The following is a 27,860-nucleotide window of genomic DNA, read 5'->3' on the forward strand; positions in this document are numbered from 1 at the left end:
TAGGACGGGTTGTTTAAAGCCCAATTAAGCTAACCCAGGCTAAGCTAACCCAATTGTCTTTCTGGTCGTGGAATGACATTATCACACAGACTAATGAAGCGCCCGTCTTAAAGTATATTACTTCCCGTCCTTCATTTCAAAGGCGACGCAAGATCCGCAGGCATAGACGTCCGTGTGCTTATTATTCCAACACAACAGCCACATTCCATGATCTGTTAATTGGAGATCTTGTTTTCAAACTGAATCCTGGCCCCACAGGTGAAAGAATACCTGTTATTGTTTCAACGCGCAGTGATTACTGACACATAGCACAATCGACAATGCCATCTCGTAATACCGGGAACTTAATCAACATCAATTGTTCTGCTGGATTATCCTTGAATGGATATTATAATCATCTAATGACATTATACACATTCAATGCTCGCTCGGTTAAAAACAAGAGCGCTGCAATTTTGGACTATATATGTGATTGCAAAGCTGATCTTTTTGCGGTCACCGAAACTTGGCTGAGTGCGGACGATGCAGCTGTACGGGCGGAGTTGTGCCCCGACGGGTACAAGTTTATAGATCACCCCCGTCTTGGGCGTCGTGGCGGCGGAACGGGTCTAGTATATCGAGATTCATTGGGTGTTAAGAAAGTTGACGCGGGTGAAAAGGAATCATTCGAATTCTCTGAGTGGACTGTTACGTCATCATCTTCGCACAATCTCCGCGTTGTTATCATCTACCGTCCGCCATACTCTGATGAACATAAAGTGTCAACCAATGTTTTCTTCACCGAGTTTTCGACTTATCTTGAATCAATTCTTCTGTCTAAGGAACAGCTACTGATTACCGGTGACTTTAACATCCATATTGATGCTGTTGATGAGCCTGACTCTCTCAAACTGTTGGATCTCTCGGAGTCTGTTGGTCTACGGCAACACGTCTCCCAGCCAACTCATGTTCATGGACACACACTAGATCTTATTATCACCCGATGGTCTGACCAAATCATCCAGGATTCACCACAAACTGATCGTTTCATATCAGACCATGCATTACTTCTTTGCAAGCTACTTCAAGATAAACCAGCTGTGACAACTAAGAAGGTCACTTACAGGAGGCTCAAATCAGTGGACCTGGATTCAATCAAAGCTGACTTAGCTGCCAAGAACAATCCGATGAGTTAACTAATGTCACCCCGGATGGAGTTGATGCGCTTTTACGTAACTATAACAAAACTCTGTCCAGAATGACCAATTGTCATGCACCGTTAAAAACAAAGACCTTGAGGGCTAGGCCGAGGGTACCTTGGTACAACGCTGACATAGATGCCGCTAAACGAATACGTCGTAAAGCTGAGCGAAGATGGAGAAAAACTAAATCGCTGTCAGACCTGATTATCTTTAAGTCTAAGAAAAATCACGTGACTCATCTCATGAATCAAGCTAGACGGGCGTTTTATACCAACTTTATCGATGAGAACAGTGCCGATCAAGGAAGGCTATTTAGAGCTACCAAGAAACTCCTTTTCAGAAAGGATGAATTATCTTTTCCTGACTATCATGACAAAACGGCCCTAGCCAATGACATCAACGGCTTTTTCGTTCGTAAGATCACCAGAATTCGTTCAGACATCGATGCCACTGTTGTGGATGATGGAGTACCCACTCCACCTGAAGTAGAAGTCGTCCCAACATGTTTATCTTTAAGCGCCTTCCACCCTCTTACTGAGAATGATGTATGGGCTTTAATCCAGACGTCAGCTAAGAAGTCTTGTCTAACGGACCCCATGCCAACATCACTGGTCGTCGGTTGTCTTGATGTGTTCCTCCCCGTCATCATGCGCATAGTTAACTCATCGTTGTTCTCAGGCTACTTTCCTGGTGAATGGAAGGAAGCTCTTGTCAACCCCCTCCTAAAGAAGGCTGGCCTTGATTCGGTGTTTAAAAACCTTCGACCTCTGAGTAATCTTCAATTCCTATCAAAATTGACAGAACGCGCTGTGTTTGACCAGACGTACAACCACATGATGGATCTTGGCCTGTATCCTCCACTCCAGTCTGCATATCGTAAATGCCATAGTACCGAGACTGCGCTCCTAAAAGTCCAGAATGATATACTAGTGAATATGAGCCGCCAGCACGTGACACTTCTAGTTCTTCTAGATCTCAGTGCGGCTTTCGACACGGTGGACCACAAAATCTTACTTCATCGTCTACAGTCGAGTTTTGGTATCACAGGAACGGCTCTGAAGTGGTTTAAATCTTACCTTTCTGACCGATCGCAAAGCGTCTTTTTAGACGGCTGTCTCTCTGAGAGTTCCAAGTTGCCACATGGGGTTTCTCAAGGCTCATGTCTGGGACCCCTGCTATTTACGATCTATTCTAGCAAGCTATTTGAGGTGATAAAGGATCATCTACCTGTTGCACATGCGTATGCAGATGACACGCAACTCTACTTGTCCTTCAAGCCCGGCACCACATCAAGTCAATCTGATGCAATCGAAGCAATGGAACTCTGCATAAAGGCAATCAGAGCGTGGATGATTACTGACAAGTTAAAGCTAAATGACGACAAAACCGAATTCTTAATAATTGGTACACGACAACAGCTTAGCAAGGTGGACATCGAGAAGTTATCGGTGGGTGATGTGAGTGTTGCCCCTATTGCTGTTGCAAGAAACCAGGGAACCTGGTTTGATACCAACCTTAGTCTAGTGACACACATTACGAAGACATGTAAAGCTGCTTTTTATCATCTGCATAATATTAGACGTATTAGAAAGTTTCTTACGGTTGAGTCTACTAAGGTGCTAGTGCATGCCTTCATAATGGGACGCATTGATTACTGCAACAGTCTTCTCCATGGTTTACCGACCACTCATATTAATAAGCTACAATGTGTGCAAAACGCAGCTGCTAGGCTAATTTGCTCGACTCCGCGTTTTAGTCGCATTACTCCTGTATTACATTCTTTACATTGGTTACCTGTCAGATTCAGAATTGTTTATAAGATTTTAATAATTACTTTTAAGGCCATACATGGCCAGGCACCGGACTATATTTGTAATCTTATTCGTGCTAAAATCCCTCCCGGTATGGTCTACGCTCTAATTCTCAAGTTTTATTAGTACCACCATCCACGAAAACGAAGAAAACACTTGGTGACAGGGCATTTACTGCTGCTGCACCATCACTTTGGAACAAATTGCTGTGTGCAATAACTGATGAGGACAATTTTAACCATTTTAAGTCCAAACTGAAGACATTAGTAGTCATATACGCTCATAGGGGCAGTAGCCAATCAGGAGCCAGGGATTATACCACGTGACCAAGATTTTCCCATACATTCTCTTAAATTTGCAAATCCAAGATGGCCCCTTGGTGGGCCAAACATGGCGCCCGTGACGTCACAGCTCGCGCATGCCCAAATAAGGAGATGGACGGAAGTGAGTTTCAAAATTGATTTTTATTGATTACAGGAAGTAAAAATTACATTTGTGTGTATCCGTACGGAAATGACATGAAAGTGTTCGTGTCTACGACGCGTTTGTCGAAAACGAGTCCGTATCGTTTGGTCCGTGTGATGACTTTGAGATGTTTGTTGGCTAAGTTTCTCCAGAAGAAGTTGGGGTTGACAACGTGGATGTTGCGTCGTTCGCCCTCGAGAGGTTGTGTGAGTTCGTCGAGTAGATTTTGTCTCATGACGTCATAATTGAGTTGCCTGGATCCTCGTACATTGAGTGAGAAGCCTCGGACTTTGCAGCAGACTTTACCTTGGTGGGTTCTGTAACCGTAATTTTGGGGTCCAGCGGCGGTGAAATCGGTGATGAAATCGCCGTCGTCGAGTTCGTTGGTCATCTCTCCCAGGTAATCGCCTAGCGGGACATCGGCTTGACCTGGTTTGTGCGAGTAGATGACGGAGTCGGTGTCAAAGTAGAGAACTTGTTGCTTTAGGTGTTCCAGGTAGCTGTATAATTTGAGACGAGCCCAGCAGGTGGTGAAAGCGGCGACGAAGATGTTGATTCGTCCGTTATCGGGTTGGTTGTCTTTGAGTTCGGCGTGGACGACTTCTAGGGCTTCGTCGTTGGCGATTCTGACTTGTCGTATGTCGTTGAAGGGGTTGGAAACGAGGTCAAAGAGTTGCGCGGCGTTGTAGACGACTTGAGTGGTGGGTTTGTGTAGGTTTTCGCCGAACTTTCCCCAGAAGGAGTTGAGCATGAGTTTGGCGGTGGCTTTGCGTCCGGGATTTTTCTGGATCATGGTCGGATCGAGAGCGATGCCTTCTTTCTGTTGGTATTGTTGCACGTACCGTGCCTTGTCTTCGGGGGTGTTACACCAGTTAGGGTAGCCAGCGGATTCCTGTTTGATTTTTAGCCAGGTGTTCACGTAATCGGCGAAGAGTCCTTTACGGCGTTTAGTCCATGGGCCAAGACCCCCAAAAGTGGTTTTTTTGTACCATGTGGAGGGACCAATGCTATCACGTATTTTCTCAATCTGCAATAACTGAAGTCAATTTTAAGGTATGATAGCAAGCTTCTATCAGTAGCTTTCTTGCTCTAAACATGTGATAAAATGACGTCATCTAAACTGCCTGATGACCACGGATCCGGTTAACAGCTTCAGATTCTGAGCGATGTCCATTGTGCAATTCTCTTCAAACAACATTTTATACATTTTAGGCCCAGCAGAATATGACATTGATTCAATTGCAAAAGAAGGAAACTTTTTTTAAGGTTGTCTTGTTGCCATGGAGACGAAAATGGTCGATGAGTCCACAACTGAAATAAAAGTCACTGAAAATAAGGCTTTTCACTTCCTAATTTTAAAAAATAACAACTGCAATATACGTTGTCAAAAAGTTCAATCATGTGTAGATCACTCTAGCACTGGCCTGGATTAACTATTCAGCTAATGAGTTTTAAAGAGCTCCCTTAACGAGTCTTCTTTGTCCTGATATCATCCATTCTGAAGCCATACCAGTACCAAACACATTGGAAACTTGTCCTTTTCGCGTTAGTCAAGCATCATTTTCACTTAAATGTAAACAAAGACTCATGTTTAATTTCAGACAAAAATAACAGCTAAGTTATTTTAAAGCATTTAGCGGTTGCCATGACAACCACAAACAGTTACTCGATACATTAAAGAGAGTACATCATTCGAAACTAAACCTTACGAATGTAAGAGTATGTATAAGGACAGTTATTTCATATTTTTCCTATGGTTATGAGATTCTTACGTTTCGCTTTCTTCATCGTCATTGTCGTCAACGGATAACACATCGTCGTCATCATTTGGCCTGTTTGTGCAATCTTGAAGCCGGCACATATCAGTACATTTCAGCCCATTGACAATGCAGGAGCACGATGGAAGTTTGCAGGACCTACTGCACTGGCAAGATAGTAGTTTTAGAACAGCTTGCGAAGCTGGCTGACCACCCATCCAGTCTACGACCAGCTTGTCGTCTTCACTACACCAGCCAAATCCCACTGGTGATGGGATGGCTGGGCATCTTTGTAAACTTCGTCTCCAGACAGCAGCCTGGTAGTTTGCTCGTAGCGAGTGTTTGTGCAGCGTATCATTGCAGGGTGGCAGCTGGTTGGAATCAACGTCTCCTCTCTTCAAACAGAACAGTCGATATCGCAGCTCCTCGATGTCGCTTGTCCCAGGGTTGCTGCAGTACATGGCACATGTAAATTTCTGAAGACTATGGTACAGGTGATCAGACATATTCCAGAACATACCCAAATGCTGGAACATCTCTTGAAATTCAACATTTTGCTTTACAATTCGATAACCTGCAACCTCTCCCCGTCCGGCAAAAGCACTAACAGTGTCGCACCCTATGAATGCATGAAAGCCCGGCAGTGATCTGCATACACTTGCTCCAACCCTCTCAACTACTCTTGAGATATCGATGTACTTGACTCTGGTCTGTGAACCACTTTTAATGAATACTGAAGAAGGAATAAAGCTCTTGAAGGCCAAAAGAAGTACCAACACATCAGTGTCTTCTGATACTGTGACGACCGAAGCAAACCTCGATTTAGCTGCATGGGCTGCATGTAAGAGGATTCGGGTGTCAGCCTCCTCTTGGGTTGATTCGAGCTCACTGATAGGTTGCATTATTCCAGACGATAATTGGTAACATGTTTCGCCACACGTAACAACCAGAGTCTTTCCAGATAGCTTCGCTGTGTACTTTTCTTTCTTCCACTCGCTGGTGACAAACACTATGAAAGCTTGTTTGTTCTTTGAGCTACACAGGAATCTTCTCCATTGTTTAACCTTGTGTTCGGCTTGAATATTGCGGTATTCGCTTCCTAAACCGTCACCCCTGTTCTCTCTTTCGGCGTTCTTTATGGATTCCTCTCTGTAATCGTCGAAGACGACATCAATCCTGTCACTTGTTCCACCTTCGTTTAGAACTCTGCAAAGAAGAGTTTCAGCAACTGCGGCAAATGTCTTCTTATCACCTTTCAAACACTGGACAAGAGCCATCCCATCTATTACACATGCTGAGGGTTGGGGAATGGCATCTGCTACTTCGACATTTTTATGCAGTTCTTTAGCCAAGGATGCTTTGTTCGTCTTACGCATTAAGCCATCTGCGGTAGCTAATGACTAAGGGAGTGGTCCGAGAGGATGGGATAACACTTCTCTCATCTGTAAGTCTCTGCTCTCTGCGATGACAATCATTTGAGCAAACAGTCTTCTGTCGGCCTTGATGATCACTTCTTGGTTCTTACCAGCTTTACCTGATACCTCCTTGTTCAAGTGAGTAAAAGTCTTCAGCTTAGCTTTCGTGATTGAATCATGGAACTTGACTTTGGGTGGATTAGACCGAAGTCGTTGCTCTCGGAATGCGTTGTAGGCTTCCTCTCCTTTATCTTTAGCTTGTAGCAAGTCGTGCTCTACATCAGGAGTGGCAACTTTTCCTGTGGAAAGACAGACGAGGTCTTGAAGGTCAGGGCTGAATGGGTTGAGCCAAGTGTTTTGAAGAATTGACACTATAGATTGAACATCAGCTTCATCTCTTTGTATTCGTGTTGGTTGCAGATCTTTGTGTTGGGAACAAGAACTACTGATGTGCAATATATCTTTGAGTTGCCTCAGGAAGGTGCTCCGGTATTCAGCGACCAGGTAGAATTTGTAGGATTTCACGTGCGAATTTTTAGTTTTGCTTGCCATTTATGTATGCAAATTACTACTATTTAAACGCTACGGTTTCCTAGCGCGCCAATCTTTTCAACGTTTTCTCTAGCTTCAAGTTAATATCGTTGCGGAATCTATTCTACCTAGCTTCACCGTCTACGCTACAGCCAGGAAACATTTGTATGTCTTTATATTCTGTCCTGTATTTTTCATATCGCTCGGCTCTTCTTCACATGTATTTTTATTTGTTTTTCTAGTCGAACCTCGCTTGCTCTATCTTTCAATTCTCAACGGGCTCCTCGAGTCTCTTCAACAGAGCGTGAGTTCGAAATCTCTAGACGTAGCGTCAACAAGAACTGTAAGCTACAGAATTTGCTTACTGCATTAGGCCTTAGACTGAAACCTTTAGTTCCTCCTGACGTTTGAGTGTATTTGTTGACAGTCTCCTCGTACGTCTGATCAACAGGTATTCTCTTCGGCAATCTGAACAGAAAATCCTCCGGATCGCAAGTATTCCAGGGTGTCCGGATGCTCTGCTGGTGGATGTGACATTTCATGCAGATATGCTGAAAGGTACCTGGCGTAGTTAAGGTTATCATATGCGAAACAGCACGGGACAATTTCACTAATATATGAAAGGTGAAGATCCCAATCTCCCTCCCGAGATCCTCTTAACAGACCAAGTAATATTTCCACCATGTCAACATAAGACATCCAGAACTTCGATAGCTTCCCATTATCATGTCGGAGATAGCTCGTATACAAGCAGAACAGTTGCGATACTTCTTCAAATGAGGGACTCTCCACTGTGTCTTTGAATTCTTGTTCACATGTGTTATCACAGAGCGCTTTCAGTCCTTTTAAAAACGCATCAACAGTAGGCTTCTTCTCTTTATGATGTTCCTCAATCCAAGAGTTAAATCCCATCCATGCTAGCCTGTTAAGAGCTTCATACATGAGCTTGTGAAATCGTACGGCGCGATTATATGTACGGCCTTCTAGAACACCAGCCACAGATCCTTCAGCAATTACTCCAGAGTCGACTATTACGTCTCGTAAACCAGCATCTTGGAAACGCTTTCCGATCACTGACAAGAAAGTGCAAATGGTATGGAACACACTCATTCTCAACACAAGGTCATTCTGAACTGTGCCCTGTGTTTCCACTTTATCTCAGTAGCTTTAGCATACAGTGCCTGATCAAACACAACAACTATGCTTTGGAGGTTTAAAGTTTCTTTAATCTGTAGGGACTTGATGAGGACTTGGTACACAGCTGACATGTTCGTCGTTGGGGCATTGATTGTTGGAAGATAGCCCACGTTATCCTTGGCAACTTCTTGGTTATTACGCACCAAAATATTGAAACCACTCCAACCAGGAACAGATTGCTTCTGACTTGCATGAATGCGTACTAAAACCCATAGCAAGTTCTTTCTCCATGCACATTGCATGATTTGATTTAACTTGACCTCCACATATCCTCTAGTATGGGGCCCACAGCGCTCGCCGGCATTATAGATAGGTACAGTTTCATCATCCACAGACTCGATACTTCTCCTCTTCGATTTCACAATTTCACAATTTCACAAGACAACCATCAAAATGCTGATTGTTTAGTTATGTAGCTACTTGTTATAGCTTTTATTGAGTTTTAAACACATACCGGCTTACAAACGATGGGAATTAATGATTAAGGCAACACAGTGCTGGGCTGTCGAGTCCATGTAGATCTCGAAGGACTGTAAGTTTTTATATAATTTGAGATTCAAAATATCACTATATCGTCATAAAAATGCTTATTGTTTAGTTATACAGCTAATATTTTGTATATATTGTTGATTTCTAATCAGATCTCTACTTAAAGATTATCGAAATCAGTGAATAAGTCAAAAGTACTTACCTGCCGTGAAGGTCGCCATCTTGAATTTCCCCATAATGCATTGCAACGTTTGAAGTAATCCATAACTTACTATATCATCGCTTTTACAGGTAAATTGAAATTTGGTTCTTAAAAAATGATTTGTGTTCTTTCTTGTTGTATTTATATGTGTGAAGACTATTTTTGATCCAGCTTAATATTTTTAATATGACTTTTGAAAACAAGCCTCGTTTTCATGCAAAAGCGAATTTTGGTGATATTTCAGCCAATAAAATATACAAGAAAGCTACTCTTTAGGGGTTGCTATCATAACATCTTGTAATCACCCCCAACTTAGCTTCAAATTTGTCACACTCTCAGCTGGTCCCTCTGTGTGGTACATCTGAGAGGGTCTGGCCCATGGACTAGTTGTTCTGGCGGGAAATGGTGGACTTCGTGGATCTTGTTAAGTGTGTATCCCATGGCAACGGCTTTCTGGATTTCGGGTGTGCACCAGGTCCCTCTTAGCGTGCGTTGCTCGGTCGTGTGAGAGCAGCGATGCGATTTCTCTAGGAGGGGTTTGGTCATTTCGTGTTCCACGCACGATCGGCAGAGTGGGAAGGTGAGTTTACCTCCGTGTCGAAAAGGTAGAACGGGGTGGTAAAGTTCGTGAGGCGGCAGTATGTCCACTTTGGCCATTCCGAAGTAGTGGTGTATGTCTTGATCTTGGGGGTTGACAATGACCTGCGGGTGTCCTACGGGGTATTCGCCTTCCTTGTTGGCCCAGGGGTAGAGCGACGTCACGTCGACGTACTTGGTTTGTTCTCCTTGGGCCACGTCGGTCACGTGATGTAGTTTGACGGCGTTCGTGCGCCCTCCGAAGAAGGCTTCTCTGGGCTCGAGCGGTTCGACGATTTGGAACGTGTCTAGGAACTTGCGGAGATCTGGGTCAGTTTTGACCTCTAGGTCCCACTCGCATTCCCACTTGACGTGGAGCTGGTAGCCTTGGCGGCTGAGAAGGTCGTGTTTCTTGAGCGTGGACTCGTAGACTTCCTGTAGGGTGCGATCGGTGTGGCATATGGGATATCTGTCTCGTTTTCGAGGGAAACATCGAAGACATCCGTGCCATAGACATCCGTGGAATTCGTAGACGGTTCGAGTGGTTGGATCGTATCCGTCCACGAGGTGATTGGCTAGTCGGACTTCACCTCCGTTTCGCACGGTACGGATACGATCGCCTTGGTCGGGGTGTTGCAACAAGTGTTCTTGCCAGGCTAGCCATTTCAGGGCTTTGACGGACTGATTGGATCGGGCTCCGTGTCATCCTCGAGGGGGTCTGGAGGCGATGGTGTTGGGCGGGACGAGTTTCTTGCGCCAGAATCGGTTGCATGCGGAAGCGATGGTGACGCATTTCTCCATGGGGTCAAAGTCGGCTTTTTGTTTGAATTCTTGCCGAAACTTTTGACTGCCTGCTTTGAGGAGTTTGACGTCCGACTCGCAGTAAGCTTCCATTTCTTGCCGTAGTACGAAATGGTAGTTATCATTGACTTTCTCTTGGTACCAGTGTTCGAATTCGGCTTTCTTTTTGGCGGACATGCCGTCGGGATCGTACATGTCTCGCGGTGGCATGGGTCCTTCGTACTCTTGGTTTTCTAGGGTGTTGAATTTGTGCGGGAAGAATCCTTTGCACAGTTCGTGGATTCCGAAGGTGGCGGGAAAGTTGGCCAGCGGGAACGGGAGGAAGCAGAGGGAATCTTTGAAAGTCAGTCTGTCGGATCTCAGGGACAGTATCTTGGTGCCTACGGTGATTTGGTCTGTGACTTCTCGATGCGTGGCGTAACAGTGTTGTAAGATGAACATCCCGTCGTAGCCTTTGAGATTGTGAAAGAGGACGATGACGTTCCGATCGTCTCCGTCCACGTCGACGGCGAGTGATTCTAGGTGGTCGAACATGTCAGCGGTGCAGTTGGGACCGTAGAAGGAGCAGAATTGATCCTCTTCTTCGTCTTCTAGGCAGAGTAGAATGGGGGTCTGATTCCCTTCGGCGTCGGTGATGGCTTCGTAGTCGCAGTACACTTGAAGGGGCGGATCTCTGTCCACCCAGACGCGTGTGTCTGGATCATCGGGTTCGGGTTCTTCGAAGGGGCGGCCTTTGAGTTCGTCGCGCGGCACGCGTTTCTTTTTGGGTTCGTCTTCGTCTTCGGGGATGCGTTGGATGTAACATCGGTGCGTCGGGAGAAAGACTTTCTTTTCGCAGATGTGGCATTCACCCCATCCGCACGTGTGATTGGGGACACGATGGTCACCTCCTCGTCCAGTCCTGTGTTTTGGTTCGTAGACGTGGCAACAGTCTGGACACTTTTTGTAAGTGTCACAGATGGATGGGATGTTGAGGCTCCGCCGTTGCAGGTGGTAGTTGTAGCATTGGTCTCCGAAGAATTTTCTGTGGCACAATCGGCAGATGGAGGTGGGTGCAGGAAACTTGCCACGTGCTAGGGGTCGTTTGGCTTCGATGAAATCGGGGCAGTCTTTTCGTTTGCAGGCGGGACACCATTTACCGTCGAAGGAATGATTTTGAAAATCGTCGTGATCGTATCCTCGATTGCATTCGTCGCAGAAGTAGGATTTGTTTAGGAACCCACTAAACGAGTTACATCCGTCATAGTGACTGTCTTCTTTGATGAGACGAATGATCTTGTCCGAGGGTTCGGGTCCCGCGTAGATGAGCATGTGCGGCGGATCGATGGAAAGGACTTTGAGTTGGTACCCAGGTAACGCGGCCTGAAACTGCTGCAGTTCTGGAATGCCGCAAGGTCCTTCGGGGACGCGGGCTAGACGGTGGAGTTCTTTGGCCAATCGCTCTTGGACGGGCAGCCCCTGTTTGAGATTGTGGTAATCTTGGTCTCGTGGATTCATGTCAGCATCTACCAGGGCTTTCATGGTGACGATGGCGCGAGCGCAGCATAGATTGTCTTTATTTTTGATGGTCACGCGCGACCGTTTGACGATCCCCCGTACGGCGGCACAACTCGGTTTGTATCGTTTTCCGTGACCACGCCCACGACCTGGGGTGTGTATGAAAGTGGTTTCCATGGTAAACGTGTCGTCGGGGGTGAATTCTTCGTTGGAGTTGAGTTTGGCCGCGAGAGACTGGAGATAAGTGTCTAGTCTTTCACTCCCTTCTTCGAATTCGCGCACGGTGAAAGTGGTGGATTGAAAGGCGTGCGTGAAGGCACTGGACTGCATGGTGAAATGGACCGTGGAGTTGGGTGTCAGAGTAGGATCCTGAGCGATTTGTTGCTCGATGGATCGTTGAAGGGCCTGAGTCAATTCTTGGCCTAGATTGTCCCTGGGAGTCACGTCTCTGTGTTGTCTGAGTGTGGCTTCGAATCGTTGTTTGTTGAGGACATTTCTCCAGTTACGTCGAGCGCCTACGGGTCTTAATTCAAATTCTAGGAGGGGTCTTGTACCACCACCACCTCCGGTTTGGATCATCACTCGGTCGAGAGCCGGATCGAAGATCCAGTCATCGTCATCGTCGAAGGGGAAGGCTTCGTCGTGGGTCCGTCTGTTCTGTGAAGACATGAATGAGACAAATGTTACGAACGTCGCTTTTTAATCAACATCATCTGAGAACGCATACGCTCTTTTGTCATTTACATCATGGAGTGCGTCTTTGAAATTATATCCTAAAAAGACTTTCTTTTCGTGGTTATGAATGTCTACATAATGACCGTGGATGGTCATGTGATCAGGCATGAATCGCCCGTACATCTCATTACAAGCGACGAAATCGCATTTTTTGGTTCTTAATTCTATGTGACCGTGACCCCATTGTCTTTTCAGTATATCGTAATCTGAAATTTCTTCGTGAAGTTTAATCAATGTTTCATTGTTCCTTCGATCGCGTATGTGCTGCCAGGTTGCCAGGCAAAGTATGTAACACTTTAGTTCATCTGGTAGTCTATCCCAGTGACTCTGTAAGAGAGCGGGAACGATTTCTTAACCACCTATTATGAGCGTACTTGGTGGAGTGATCAGGGTAGATGAAAGTCTTTTCTATGGGGACACGTCTCTTAGCCTCTCTGTAAGAGTCAGATAAATATGTTTTTTGGGGTTTATCATCAATGTCAATGTAACATCCGAGTATTTTCATATGCGGGAATCTGTATTCTTTCTTCTTTTTTATACAGCATTGCGAATTACATCGAACTGTGACAATCTTAATGTGTCCTATGCCCCATTGTTCTTTCAGTTTGCCGTATTCTATTATTTCCTTGAGAAGACGTCGTAACTTTTTGTTTTCTTCTGCGCTCGAGTAGGATTTGATTCCTGGCTAGGCGCATTATGTAGTCCTGTAGTTCATGAGGTAATCGATCCCAGTAATTGCTATTCTGTGGGAGGTGAGGATATCAATCTCTTAACGTCCGGTATTCTGAGATGGGCATGATATAACCCGTACCCTAAAAATATGGCGCTCTTAAAGTTGTGTTCGTCTGTGTAGAATCCATTCACGACCATGTGCTTGTTTTTCATTCCTGGAACTCTTCCTTTGGGACAATAATCTAACAGACATGTCTCTAGAACTACTTTGATTGCACCTAGTCCCCATTCTGCTTTGACCTTAGCGAAGGCTCGAATCTCGTTACAAAGCTCTCTCCTCATTTCACGTTCGCGCCTCTCGACGAGAGACTGGGCCTCTCTGAGGTGAAGGATGTAGGCCTGCATCTCATGGGGGGAGACAATCCCAGTAACTCTGTGAACAAAGGCGTGACAAAAAAGATGCCGTCAGTTGTCTAGGGAAGCCACGAACGTACTTAGATAGCACGGTGTGTGACAGATCTGACAGTGCAACTTCTCGTTGTTCACCCCCTTGTTCATCTGATCATCGAGTGCACTGACGAAGCAATCGAAATGCACGTAGTAACGGCAGCATTTGGTACGACCGCAGGTTTCGGTTCTAAGGATGACTTTCTTACATAGGGTGCACGTTATACTCACTGCTTCATGTTGATCCATGTGTTGGTTCATCTCCTCGTCGGTCAGCTCCTGTGCCATGATTTTAAGCGCTCGATACAAGTCAAAAACTCAGAGTGCCGTGAACGGCTCGAGCCGATCTTTTTATACTTACGGTAAAACTGGATCCCAGGTTGCACTCGACCTGTGCCCAGTCTCCTACCGTGAGTGGGGGATACCCCCCTATCCCCTGGGTCTACCCTGTACACGTGATGTCGGCCTTTTCGTTTGATTGGTGCATGATTGACATAAAGCGAGGTGCGCATTCGACATTTTTTTCAGTTTTGGTGATGGAGACTGAATCTGGACGCCGACCTCGAAGTCAGTCCCCCGAAGAATCACCGAGACGAGTACGTCGTCGTCGTCGTGCACGATCACACGATGACGATGAACCACCGAGACGTAGTCGTCGCCTTCGGGGTCATATACCCGAAGAAACACCGATTCAACAGGTGTGTTTTATTTGTCAGAGAGATATTCACGTCGATTCTCTGGCATCGTGCCAGCGTACTCCTTGCTGCGGTGTGTGGATGCATCGACGTTGTTACCAGGATATGGAGAGATGGGTTCTGAACTGCGGCAACTGCCGACGCGTGATCGGCGACAATCAGCCTGAGGTCGTGTTGGAAACCGACGAGGAACTCGAGGAAGATGATCATGAGGAGCACCAGTTAACGGCAGGTGCGAATGATCGTTTAGTTAGAATGGATCGAGAGATTGAGCGATATCGTAGTGAGGGTAGACCTAACCACTGCCATTGCGAGGGGTCGTACTTGTGGAATGATTTGCCGTATGACTTGGACCCTGACGTTTGGCGACGTTATTATACCTTTCTCAGAAATTTCGTGACACTGTATCGGGATCGAGACCTGTACATTCACGGTAGTGTGCGTCTCCCCGTGGAACCGACCCGAGAGGTCAGAGCCATTTTGTACCGTCTGTTCATTTACAACACCCCTTATTATACGTATAACTTGATCCGAATTCAAAGGTTCAGACTCTTCTTTAGACGCGTGGAAGGACAAAGGGATATTGAAATTCAACAACTGTGTCTACTACCTTTTCCTGGGGGCCCCTCGCTTTACCATGAGGACGGACTATGGACCTGACACTGTTTTTTCATTCGCAGTGGACACTCATCGCAGAATGATTCATGACGCCCTTACCTATATGAGAGACCATGGAAAACCCTTCGACACACACAATTCCTTGACGCGTTCCTGGAATCATTTGCCTGATCCCATTCCTGTCACGGTGTGGTTCCAGTACTATCGCGAGATGGAGGACTTTGTGCGATCCTCGGAGTTACGAAGTCCCATGTACATTCACGGCACCGTGTTCTTTCCCCTCAATGTCATTTCGTACGATCATATACGCATGGAGCTGTATCGTATGTTTTATTTCAACACCCCTTTCCTAGTGTTCGAATTCACCTCCAGAATTAGGTTTCGGTTGTTGTTCATATCTTCGTCGACGTTCGGGGACCAAATAAGGTTCGAACGTTTGTTTGTGACACCGAATGCCTCGAATACTCTGTACCACAATGGCATGACGTGCGAGAGTTGAAGAAGAAAACAAAAGAGACTCTTTTTGAAAAAACAACAAAGTGTGTAATTTAATGATTACAACATCAACAACAATAAAGTTTACAGTTTCCAACGTTTTTCTTGTCTTAGGTGGAGTCGTATTTCAGTCCCTTTCTCCAAGGTTCGAAATCTTCCCATCCTTCTTGTAACTTTTCTGCTTCTGTCTTCTTGGCCTTCTTGTACGTCTTGCCCTTGCCCTTGCCTTTGGGACGGTAACCACCGTCGTCTATGTATTTCTCGGCGACACCGATGGATCTTAAGAACTCTTTTTGCGCTTCGGTCATGAGTTTACCTGGGGCTGATTTGGCAGCTGGTTTGGGTGGAACGGGAGGCTTCTTGCTTGTGGATGGTTTGGTATATTTGAACTCCTTTTTGAGACCTGACGTGGAAGGTGTAGCGGGTTCTTGCTTGATGACCACGGGGGCTGCGGGTGGTTGGTTGACGCCCTTGATGATCTGTTTCAACAGACGTTCGACAGGTGCGTCGGCCATGCCTTCGGGTTCTATCGTTCCTTGGTACGTGGGAGTGCCGCGTATACCTGTCCGTATACGTTTCACTAGTTTGACTTCTTCGTTTGCCATGGGTTTGGTCATCTTGACGGCCATGCTGGCTGGGATACGTTTGTCCTTCAAGATGAGATCTTCTTCGGCGGCCAAACGTCCCGCTTTGTTCAACAAGGCGCTCTGGGTGATCTTACCCTTGTATTAATCTTGCAATCGGTTGAATTCTTGAACGGGTACCATCATGACTTCGTTCATGCCTTCGGCTGACTCAGGGTCGGGTAGGGAAACTCGGACAATTCTCTCAAGGCCGTCTCGTAACAATCTTGCCAGTACCGTATGGATTCGTCTTTCTTTTCCAACTCGAGTTCAAGACTTTGAACGGTTCGCTTGCCTTTACCGCACTCCCTGCACAACTCGATGCACCCACCGGGCGGTGTGGTATCTCGTTTCGTTTGACAGGTTTGGCAGAAGTCACCGAACTTTAAAGCCATGTACTCTTGATACAGGTCGTGGTACCTCTTGTTCAAGTAATCGTACGAGTCTTTCCATCGGGCTTCGCGACGATTGGCATCTTGCAACAACTGCACGAGTTTAGGAATGGTATTGGACTCTTCTTCTCTCGGCGGGAAATTGGGTATGACGTCGATCCCCTCCAGCGGGTAACCGTCTTCGCTGCGTCCTTTCACTGTACACAACATGCTTTGAAACAATCGTGTAATCCGCTCCAGAACCCCGCTCTGTTTTGGCTCATGAGATGTTCTCTTCGGCGCTTGAGGGAGTTTTTGCGTCTACCCACTTCGCGCAAAACCTTTTTATGTCTTTTCAGTTTCCCATAAGTCGTTGCGTCGATGGGGATCCTCTTTTTCAGCAAATTGAGAACCATCTCGCTGATGGCGTTGATCTGATCTCTGTCGGCGTAATTCAACATCCGTTGACGTTTATTTCGATTGGCTTCTTTAAGGACGCTCGTCAAGAAACGACGTTGTCGTCGCAACCGCTTCATCGTTCACGTCTAACGTCCGGTTGGTTCGTCACGCTCTTTTATTTACAAGTCTTCGAGAAGGCTCAACACCGTCTTGGCTACGGTGCCTACCAGTTTACCAAGACCCTTGCCCCTTTGGACCCTCCTTCTTCCTCCTCGACGTATTCCCACTCGCCGTCTCCTTCGCCTTCTCACCACCATGTCGTGTTCTGACACGCACGCGCTTTTCCGCTTGAATGACGTAGGCAGGTGATCACGTGTCCTTTTTATAGAGTCTCTACACCGCTCTGGTTCTTCTGTTGACGTCTACATACAGATTGTATGCTTTTTTCAAATTGCCCCAAAAACCTTTTCCACTTTGGGTCCTCCTTCTTCCAACTCGCCGTCTCCTTCGCCTTCTCCTCACCATGTCGGGTTTCCACCTTAAATGACTCACGAAGGGGATCACGTGTCCGTTTTTATAGAGGTGCGTGAACGAATCGTGTTTCGTAGTCTCGAACGTATCGGTCGTACGTGGGAGGTGTGAAATCCGTCACCACGTCGTCCAACGTTTGCATCTTGATCAAAAATCCATCCAATTCCTCCACTCCACCCAGAGCGTAGTTCCTCAGTTCAGTCAATGTCTTTTCGTACGTCGTGTAAGCGAATTGGGTCATGTCCATCTTGAGCGAATACTTCTTTAAATCGTTCCATCCTTTCAGTGCGGTGGCGAAAGCCGTCAATCCTACCGTCACGTACCCATCTTTCCACACGGATCCCACGACGATGCTCGCTGCCACGACCAGTAAGGCCAGTCCGTTGAGAATGGCGTTACACAATTTGTAGTAACCGAACATCTGCCTTCGACACCACCAATACTTGTGGTAGAAAGCATACAAACCGTCCAAACGTCTCAACACGTTCAATTCCACCGCAGTGGTAAAAGGTTCATCCAATAAACAGACCGAAGTACTCATGACTCTTTTCCAACCAGTGCCAAACGAAGTCTGACTTTCTGTCGGGATGTTCGATCCGTTTAGCTTGTTGCGCGTATTCCCAGATCTCGTCCTTGAAGGCGGTTTCTACGGATTGGTTCAGGATGTCCTGGACTTGTCTGTAACTATCGCACTCGTCCGCGATACGTTTCATGTCTTCGTGATCCATGCTGGTCGCATCCCAGTAAGATCGAGAGCATCGACATAGATGCAGGAAGTAAGGGAACCACTTGACTTCGCTTCTCAACATGATGTTCTCAGTTTCGCACACTGGTCGAATTGCGAGTCACCATAGGACGTTGTCCGTTCTTATAGGTGGTCGTGATCGTGTTGGTGGTCGTGATGCCTGCGATTCGTCGACCCGCAGCCGTTTGTTGTTGTTGGCGCAAAATCTCCTCCAATTGTTGCTGCATCTGGGCTTGGTCTAGAACACGGGTACCTCGCCTTCTTCTTCCTCCTCGACCCGATCTGATCGACGAAGGCGGTGTGGAGTCACTACCACTTCCGCCTCCACCTCCACCTCCTCCGCCGCCTCCACCTCCACCTCCACCTCCTCCGCCTCCTCTGCCTCTGCCTCTGCCTCTTCCACCGCTACCACTAGCGCTACTTCTTCTGCGGCTCCCGGCATCACTGGGGGACGTCGGTGTATTTTGGCGTGGGATGCGTCTCGGTCGTTTCCCTCCTCGAACAGCGCGTGACAAAGGTGTGGCGTCCGTGGGTAGGGGTGAACGTCTTACACTTCGACGCGACGAATTGGACGCGCCCACTCCGGCCGTGACGTTGGCGCGTGAGGACCCCGAACCGGCGCTGCCGACCCCCGCCGTGACGTTGGTCTGTGACGCACCCGCGACTGGAGTGCCTACCCCAACGGGCGAGACCCTTGGCAGGGGCGGTGTCGGCAGTGACGATAGCGGTGAAGGAGTGTTCAGACTTAGACCCACACCCGCTGCAGGCGGAATCGGAGTACTCGTTCGAGCCATTGGACTCCAAGGCGAATAATCGTCCAGAGCCGAGAAGTTGAAATCGTCACTACCATAAGAACTCATTTTTATCTCTTCCCCTCTCTCTTTCTATCTTCTTCTCAGCGAGTTCTCGTTGTTTATGAACCAAATCATCGAAACCTTCACCATTATATGCTTTCACGATGGACCGTACTTGACGGTAACTCTCACATTCTGTGACCTGTCTCATCGGTTCGTAGTCCATCTCATTGGGATTCATGATGTGATGGAGCCTGTTTTTACACAGGTGAATGAATATCGGAAACCACTCGACTTCGCTCCTCAACATGACGGTGTCGCAAACTGATGGCATCGTACGAATCCTTCGTCTTTTAACACGTGGCTGAGGACGCGTTGATCGTCCTGACTGGCTGGATGAAGATCCAATAGCATGTAACCGTAAGGTCGATCAGTGACCTTTCGAAACGTGTCCAACACTTCCTGCCATTGCGTGGGAAACGATTGCAGTAATAGATTTCGTATCCCCAACTGATCCCGAGGGTTCTTGAAAGCCGCGATGTAATGAGCGTTGCGGGAAATGGTCTTGGCGAATTTTCCGTTGGGGAATAGATCCTGACACAGGTAAAGCACCGTGATGTTTAGATGATGCGAATGTTTGGTGAAGAGATCCAATACGCGCTTGTCGTTGCCACCCTCGTCCATCAGATCGTCCAGTACCAACACACCCCCTCCAGGAAACCATCGGGGTAACTGTTCGCTGTCGGGGATGCCTTCGTAAAACTTGACCCCACCCTTCTTGAGCTTTTGGAAACCATCTTGCCACGATCCGTAGCAGTAATGAATACTCTTCGGTGTTTGCTGGAACAAGTCGCCGTTCTCCAAGAGCAGTTTGGTGGTGAACACCGTCTTGCCGCAACCCGACGGACCCGCTATCAACAAACTCGACGGAGTGTGAAATTGAAACGCTTTGCGTCGTTCCATGAGCTTGAAATGGTCCAGGGTCTCGAGACGCTCCGTTTTTATCCGAACAACTTGGCCATAGGGGTCTTGATGGCTGGGATGCGTTTCAACAGACCCAATAGGGTGACTCTACGATTGAAACAGATGGGTTTTTTCTTGGCACGACTCTTGGCAGGCGCTCCCTGTGGTTTCGCGAATTTCCCCACTTGGAATTTCCTGGCGTACCACGCTTTTCCCCTCTTGATCTTGGTCATGGCTCTCTTGGCAGCGGCTCTCTTGGGACGCTTGGCAGGCGCCGATCTCCTTTTTCGAGGTTTCTTGGCGAATTTACTCAAATCTCCGAACTTGTCCTCGTACCAATGCCTCTTTTTCATTCTTCTTTTCCTATCTTCTTTCTCGGAAAGCCTCGGCATGGTGGTGGCTCTCTTGCCTTTCCTACGGGTGGTCACAGTAGCTGGTAATTCACCGGTGTCAAGGACAGCCGGCGGTTGAAAAGACACTTGTCTTCTGGCGGGTTGAAGTATTTTAAGATCGAGTCGTCTTTTCGGCGGTTGATTTTTCTTGAAATGAGCCGCACTGGGTTGAGGCGTCTTTTTACCAGATTTTCCGTAGCGTTTTTCTAACCTGGCTATGACGTCGTCCAAATGTCTATGCCCTCGAAACGGAAGATCCATGACGTGTCTTGTTTTGTAGGGAACTCCATAATGAACGATTTGGGTTTCCGCCGCACCTTTTTATGCATTCGCAAAGTGATGGCGTAAGGACTTATTGCCGTAGCGAAGAACGTGCCAATACGGGTGACACTTATAATCTCGCCAAGCGTCCGTTTGATGTCTGGCTCTCGCGCGCAAGTGGAACAGAACGTATCGAAGCCAATGGTCTTTTTCCTGGTCCAGTATGAATCGGACTCGACGGTAACTGTCGCAATCCAAGATGCGTTCTAGGACCTGGGTACGAGGATCGTCCGAGGCCAAGAGCAGACACTCTTCTCGACACAGTTCTAGGAATCGGGGGAACCATCTGACTTCACCACGCAACATCCTTCCCTCAAAAATGAACACTTTTTATTTCGAACGGCTTACTTTATAACAAATGACGCACTCCTCTAGGGGAACCGCACGTGTCCTGGTGACACGTGGTTTTACAAATCTTGCGCCAGGCCAACTCGTCCACGATCAAACGTTTCAACATGTGTCCTACTTTACGATCGTTCTCCACAAACTCGTTTTTCTTAAAACGATTCAAGAAATCGTTCATGTCACGACCTTCGGCTCGGTCGATCAGGAACATCAGGGCGTAGCCGCCGCAACTCTGACTGAATAGGGACTGTAGACTCTTGCCGTTGTGAATCTGGTACTTGAAATGGCGGTCCAACCATGCTTGGATCGGCCCGGCGGTCACGTACGTGTCCAACGGCAGACCGTAACTGTCCAGGATCTCGCACTTGTCCCTGTCGGCCCACAAAGCGATCCAATGAAATCCCGGTTTATCGTGAGGGTCTGTGTTCACGATGTAAGCGGTCGGTCCTTCTTGAGGTACTGTTCTTGGAAGCCGATCACAAGGTACCGTGCCGTGAAAAACACAGCAGAGTGACGGATTCGTCCGTGCCAAATAATCCAATTGTAAATTATTCAAGGCCACTTTCTCCATTTTCTTCTCATTGGTACACGTCGTAGATGACGACTCGGTTCTCGTTGATCTCCAGCATGTTCTCGAATTCGCCGTACAACAAGATGGTCAGGTTTGAGCCTGGGGCGTCTCCAAAATCGATCACCAGACGCAGCTCACCTTCCTGCTTGGGGTTCAACACTGGACTGTCCAAACATCCATTGGCTGTGTTGTCAAATACAAACAGGTTGCATCTCTTGCCGTGTCCCCAGTCCTCTTTTCGGACCATGTTTCCTTTTCCCCTGCACAAGGCTCCCGAGGCTTTGAGGAATCTTTGGTAACCTCTCAGATCTTTACTGTCATCGTCGTGTTTGAGCTTCAAGGTCTCGTAGGGGTACTCTTCTCCTCTCACCAGTTGTTTGATGGAAGAGAGATTGAATTTTTCAAAGGAGAACGGATTGATGGTAACAGTTCCATTGAAGGCTGTTTGTTTCATCAACACCACCACTAAACGATTAGGCAGTTTATTGTGGAAAGGATTGTTGCACTCAAAATGACGATTGTCAGTCGGATGAGAGTAAGTGCGAATTTCACCTCTCACCGTGGGGTAAGTGGCCACTCTTCCGCCTTTCATGCTGGTCATGAGTTCTCGGTACACCGAGGGAGTCACTCTCACTTGAGACAGGAACAATCTCACTTTCACGTCGGCTTCAGTCAGTCTTAGACTATCGGCACCGGCCCATCGGACGGACCACAGAGCTGGGGCATTGAAGTACATGTCGATCTGGATCTGCACGCCGGGTACCAGTAACTTGCTGAGATAAAACACTTCAAGGTAAGGTTTGAACCTCAAAGTCACTCTCTTTCCACCAAAAAACTGAATTCGACTTTGAACCATGTTCTTGAGATCTTGGGGCAAGGCAGCATAATCGGCGTGAGCCGGATCCAACTTATTGCCTGTCATCACATCCGCTTCTCCGCGACTGGGTACGCTGAGACAATTGTACCAACCCTCTGGTTTCAGGATCGATTCACCGTCGTCTCGGTCGTGGTTCAACAGCGCTTCTATGTAGGCTTTGTAGTGGTAAGTATCGGTCTGGGGGCTGATGAGAGTGCCATTCAATCTCACATTGATCTGTTTGAAGACGGTGTGGGCCAGATTGTTGACGAGTCCGACAAGAGTCGCTTGGGCCATATTACCTCCACCAGCTGTCTTGACGGCCAACTCCACTTCGAAGAAACTCTCGTTCATGTCGATAAAGTCTTCTTGAGGATCGATTTGGAAGGTCACTGGGTTGATCCCCGTATTGAACGGATTTATTCTCACCTCACGTCGAGACGACATGCTTAGATCCGTGGGAGGAGTAGTGAACATGTCCAGGCGAGGGTTACGAACCCCCGCCGACCTAGCATGAGCAACTAGGTCCGTCATCGTCGTCTACGTCGTCTTTTTTTTCGTCCTTGCACGCTTCTCAGTACTGACCGCCCCCAACGATAGTCTGGGAGTTTTGAGCGTGCGCGGAAGATCGAACCGCCTTTATACGTACGTATCCCTCCGGGGAGACGTCTCACGCGTCTCGAGTAGATGGGAATCATGATCCAAACAGGTCTTTTCTTCTTCTCTTACCACCAAACACGCGTTGGAACTCCTGCGTCGCTTTACGTTTCCCGGAGCGTATGGCTCTCCGCTTTAACCCGGCGAGTGCACCTTTCCAATTGGGCTTTCCTCCTTTGCCACCCGATTTTAAACCTTTCAAACCCTCCATGGCCGATTCTTTCAGAACGTCCTTGAGAATGCCGGGACCTCGTTTCTTGATGCCTTTCCAAATCTGACCGAACATGCCAGACCCCGATTGGTATCCGTCGGGATGAAACCGTATCAAAGTTCCCCCGATCATGATTTCATAAAGTGTAACGTCACGATCGTATTGCCAGCTCCAAAGGTCGTCAGTTCTCCAGTTGCCTCAGCCACTTGCACCTCCATAATGTCCAGTACCTCCTTGCACACGGGAATATATTGAACGTGAGTGGGTTCGAAGTACTGAGTACCGGCGCCTTTTCGAATCAAGTTGACCTCTCTCAGTAAATCCGTGACTTGATTTCCCACCACACTTCCACCTCCCACGTTAGAGTAGACGAGCAAGGAACGCGAACTGTTTCCCACCACCACCTCGAAAGCTTTGTTCAGGTTCAGAAAACGCCAATTGCAATAGATGCTGAGTTTTAGAAAATCTCCATGTCCTCCTTTATCTGAGACGACAGCCCAAAAGACAGGTGTTCCGTCATCGTCATGTACGTCCCCGACGACGCTGATGTCCGGAATGACATCGTCGAAAAACTCGATCTGTAAGTTAGGTCCCAGATAATAACCACTGCCGTTCTTTTCGAGCCATCCCATTTTACAAGCCAGTTCAACATTGACGTGGAATGCAGGGAAATGCGTGACCGGACGAAAGGTGTTTTTGTTGTCCGTGACAAGGTCTTCGCCTTCCCACCTTAACCTGACGTAGGTTCTTTTCCCATCATTCGTAACATATTTGGCTCCAAATTTGGGTCCAGATTGTTTGAAGACGCGTTGTCGATCGAAATAGGCGATCATGGATTTCATGAGTCCAATACCGTCCACGTTGTGTAACACCTCCTTGAGGTCATCCGTGTCGAAGTAAGCTTCTCCATACGTGTAGCGGCTACTCGATTCTATGCGTCTCCATGCGGAAAAGGACAAGATGGTTTTATCCTCAGAATCGGTGAAGGTAGGCAGCGTCACGTGCGCATCTGGCATGGCGATACTGAACAACCCCACTTTCCATCCATGTCCCTCCAGGCGTATGGGATTGGGTAACCTGATCTTGAAACTGTTGGACTTGTTCTCCGGAAACTCGTTCTTACTGCTGTGACTGGGTAAGCTGATGTAAAAATCACTCATCCTTTTTTGAAATGCAACGTGATCGTCGTCACACCCGACGCAAAGTCCACAAGTTGTCCGTCGTTCTCCGACACCTCAGTCTCGACAATGTCCAAAACGGCTGTACGCACCGGTAGATATAGGATGTGTCTCGGTTGAAGGTCGACCACGTCCGGATCGTAACGCACTTGTTTCAACATGTCCGTGACTTGATTCCCCGTCACCATACTCTGTCCCACATTCGAATACACGAACAAGGAACGACGCTCGTGACCGAACGCTTCTTCGTAACTGCGATCCAGGTCCGTGAAAACCCAATTGATGAAGCAACTCAAATGTAAGGTGTCCGGGTCGATCTTGTAAAATATCTCGTCCCCGTCATTCTGTCCTATGATCAAGTCCGTGGCCGTGGGTACGACCTCCTTGGGGAATTCTTTCCTCAAGTGGGGTCCCAAGACGTAACCGGGTTGTCCGTTTTACAATGTTCCCATCTTGACCCATTTCATCTTCTTGGCCAATTCGATGCCGACGGACATTTGGGGGTAGACGCGTTTACCATTGATCAGTAGGCTGATGCACGTTCTCGAGTTGTCGAGGACGCATTCTTCATTCTCGGCCCGATGCATGACCGTGTACAGCAATTCGGTGGGATCGTCTGCTTTGCTCTTTTTCTTGTACATGGTCACGTCGACATCCGTTCTAGATCTCAACCTACGCATGTATCGATCTCGTATCGCGTTCAGCAACTCGGTACCTGTCCTCGGCGTGAATTCCAAATCGCCTTCTCGCGTCACTCCAGAGACCTGAGTGTACCGGTTTCGATCTGCGTTCACCATATCGATCCACCAGATTTCAAACAGAATAGAATCCTTCAAACCCATCTTACGCACCGCGGACGGAAACGAGAGGTCGCTGATACCCACTTTCCATCCCGGTTCTCTCAAATGTAACGGGTTCGGCAGACGATTCTTGAAACTGTTGGCCTTGTTGTCCGGGAACTCGTTCGTACTGGCATTGCTCATCAGTTGCACGTAAAAGTCGTCGGGAGACTCATTCATCCTTAAAGTGTAATGTCACCGACGTCACGCCCGATGTAAAGTCCACTAGTCTTCCGTCGTTCTCGGCCAATTGCACCTCCACTATATCCAAAATATTGCTGCGCACGGGTTTATATTGAATCTGAGTCGGTTCGTACGTCGTCTTGGTAGAGTCGTGGGGGACCTCTCTCAAGAGGTCCGTCACTCGATTCCCCGTGATGGTGCTACGACCCACATTCGAATACAGGTACATGGGACTGCGAGGCGGAGGGAGGTCTGGATGAACGACGACTCCACGATAGGTCTTGGCGTATTCCTCGTCCAAATAACTGAAGCGCCAGTTGCAATAGGGACTGAGCTGTAATGTACCGTCGCTTTTCAAATCCCAAAAGTTACGGGAACGAAGGTCGTGTTCGTTGGTCCAGTCTTTCTTGAAATCAGACGGGACGGTGTCGTTGGGAAAGATCTTGATCATATTCATAGTCATGTGAACGGAGTAAAACGATTCCTCGTTAATCACACCCAACGTCTTGACCATTTTAGGACCAAAAAACACTCTGGGACGTTGTCTGTCTCCGGACTCGTCGAGGAACGTGTCGGTGTTATCAATAATCAAATCGTTCCTCTCCCATTTGAACACGGGGTAGTATTTTTTCCCGTCCGGTGCTCGTAGACTTTCGTTGGCGCGATCCATGTAATGATACATGCGTTCGTGAAAACGATTGATGAGGTATTGCATGAGAGATCTGCCGCTCGTCACTTTGTGTCGGTCACGGTTCAGTTCCTTCCCGGTGACGTGAAATGGTACGCGGTATCGTCCCGGACTCCACGTAGACCCATCGGATTGCAAGATGAACGTTTCAATGGTCCACTCAATACCGAACACATAATCGTCGTCGTCAAAGTCGTGCGCTTGAGGGACCGGTACCTGATGCGGTCGTGACGGAGGGATCGGGTAAGAAACGCTCACCAAGCCCACTTTCCATTCCTTGTCGGATTCAAACAGGAGCGGATACAGCAGACGATTCTTGAAACTGTTGGCCTTGTTGTCCGTGAACTCGCTCGTGCTGGCATTGCTCAACAAATGCACGTAAAAGTCTTTCATTTTTTTGTCTTTGGCTTTTTGGTCACGTAAAAGCCTTTTTTATCCACCCAACTGTCGTACTTGACTGGCCAACCTTTCCAACGCACCAAGACTTTATCCCCTTTCCGTTTGACGATCTTTTCGATGCGGAACAGATCGTCGTCTTTCACGTCCACCTTTTGCAAATCTTGCGCGTAAAACGTGCCTTCGACCGACGTGCCGTCCCATTCTTCCACCTTGTACGTGGTGACCTTCCCAGGACGCACTCGGCGTATCACAAACACCTCTTCGGTCCAACCGGGTAAATATCCTTTCTTGAACTGTCGGAACTTCTTGTTCAGTCTCACACGATCCCCGACTTTCAGTGGAGGTCGTCTCGATTTTTTTCCCTTTTTCTTCCCGTAAAGAGTCTCCCACACGTCCTCGCTATTGGCTAAAGTCACTTGATCGGGAGCCATCTTGATACTGCGATGATACGATCGATTGTACCCTCGGACCAGATCTTGTAACACGGGCACAAACTTCATCGTATTCTTCACAGTGAAGTACCGGTACAAACGTTCTTTCAGGGTCCGATTGAATCGTTCCACCACACTAGATTTCGTATCCCCACGCGTCGAAAAATGATGAATGCCATTCTGCTTCATCAAATCCTGAAACGTCTTGTTGTAGAATTCCTTCCCGTCGTCCGTCTGGAGATTGATGGGTTTTCTACCTCCTTTCAAGATCTTAGCCATGGCTTCCGCCACCGATTTACCCGTCTTGCTTTTCAAGGGTTGGACCCAGGCGTGCTTGGAAAACACATCCACCACCGTCAAGAGATAACGATACCCTCGATTGTACCTCGAGATATTGATAACCTCGATCAAGTCGGCCGTCCACTGCTCGTCGATTCCGAACACCACCACCACCGGGACCGTGGGAAAACGACGACGTCTGGGTTTGTGCAACGTGTACCCCAAATCCCGTTGCAAGACCTCGCGAGCACGTCGTACCGAGATCTTATTGGCCTAGGCGAATCGCGTCAGACCACCCAGACTACCGGGTCTGAAAGGATCCCGATACCGTCCCAGTAACGTCCCGGTCGAAAGCGGCTTCTTCTTTTGACCTTTCTTCATAGTCGATAAAGTTTGTAAACGCACTGTCTCCACAACTCGAAACGCTGCTCACGTACCTCGAGATACTTCTTAAATGAATCGGGTTGCTGTTTCAACCACAAGATATAAACGACAAAACG

At 47.6% G+C, this 27,860-nt stretch overlaps 4 protein-coding genes across 4 annotated transcripts; 1 reads left to right on the plus strand and 3 right to left on the minus strand.

The window, feature by feature from the left end:
• Positions 1–10,317: 10,317 nt before the first annotated feature.
• On the minus strand, positions 10,318–12,673 carry LOC145492146 (uncharacterized). Its single transcript, XM_081471483.1, has one exon. It carries the CDS (start codon positions 12,589–12,591, stop codon positions 10,327–10,329), a length of 2,265 nt encoding a protein of 754 aa, XP_081327609.1. The 5' UTR covers positions 12,592–12,673; the 3' UTR covers positions 10,318–10,326.
• Positions 12,674–13,324: 651 nt separating this feature from the next.
• On the plus strand, positions 13,325–15,261 carry LOC145492147 (uncharacterized). The gene is made up of 2 exons (XM_081471484.1): positions 13,325–13,436; positions 13,799–15,261. Exon 2 carries the CDS (start codon positions 14,235–14,237, stop codon positions 15,129–15,131), a length of 897 nt encoding a protein of 298 aa, XP_081327610.1. The 5' UTR covers positions 13,325–13,436; positions 13,799–14,234; the 3' UTR covers positions 15,132–15,261.
• A 4,029-nt stretch (positions 15,262–19,290) lies between these two features.
• On the minus strand, positions 19,291–20,020 carry LOC145492148 (uncharacterized). The gene has a single exon (XM_081471485.1). The coding sequence runs from the start codon at positions 20,008–20,010 to the stop codon at positions 19,351–19,353; it is 660 nt and encodes a 219-aa protein (XP_081327611.1). The 5' UTR covers positions 20,011–20,020; the 3' UTR covers positions 19,291–19,350.
• A 5,525-nt stretch (positions 20,021–25,545) lies between these two features.
• On the minus strand, positions 25,546–26,657 carry LOC145492850 (uncharacterized). Its single transcript, XM_081472226.1, has one exon. The coding sequence runs from the start codon at positions 26,642–26,644 to the stop codon at positions 25,553–25,555; it is 1,092 nt and encodes a 363-aa protein (XP_081328352.1). The 5' UTR covers positions 26,645–26,657; the 3' UTR covers positions 25,546–25,552.
• Between the last annotated feature and the right edge of the window lie 1,203 nt (positions 26,658–27,860).

Source organism: Orbicella franksi, chromosome 7, assembly GCF_964199315.1.
Source record: "Orbicella franksi chromosome 7, jaOrbFran1.1, whole genome shotgun sequence".
NCBI lineage: Eukaryota > Metazoa > Cnidaria > Anthozoa > Scleractinia > Merulinidae > Orbicella > Orbicella franksi.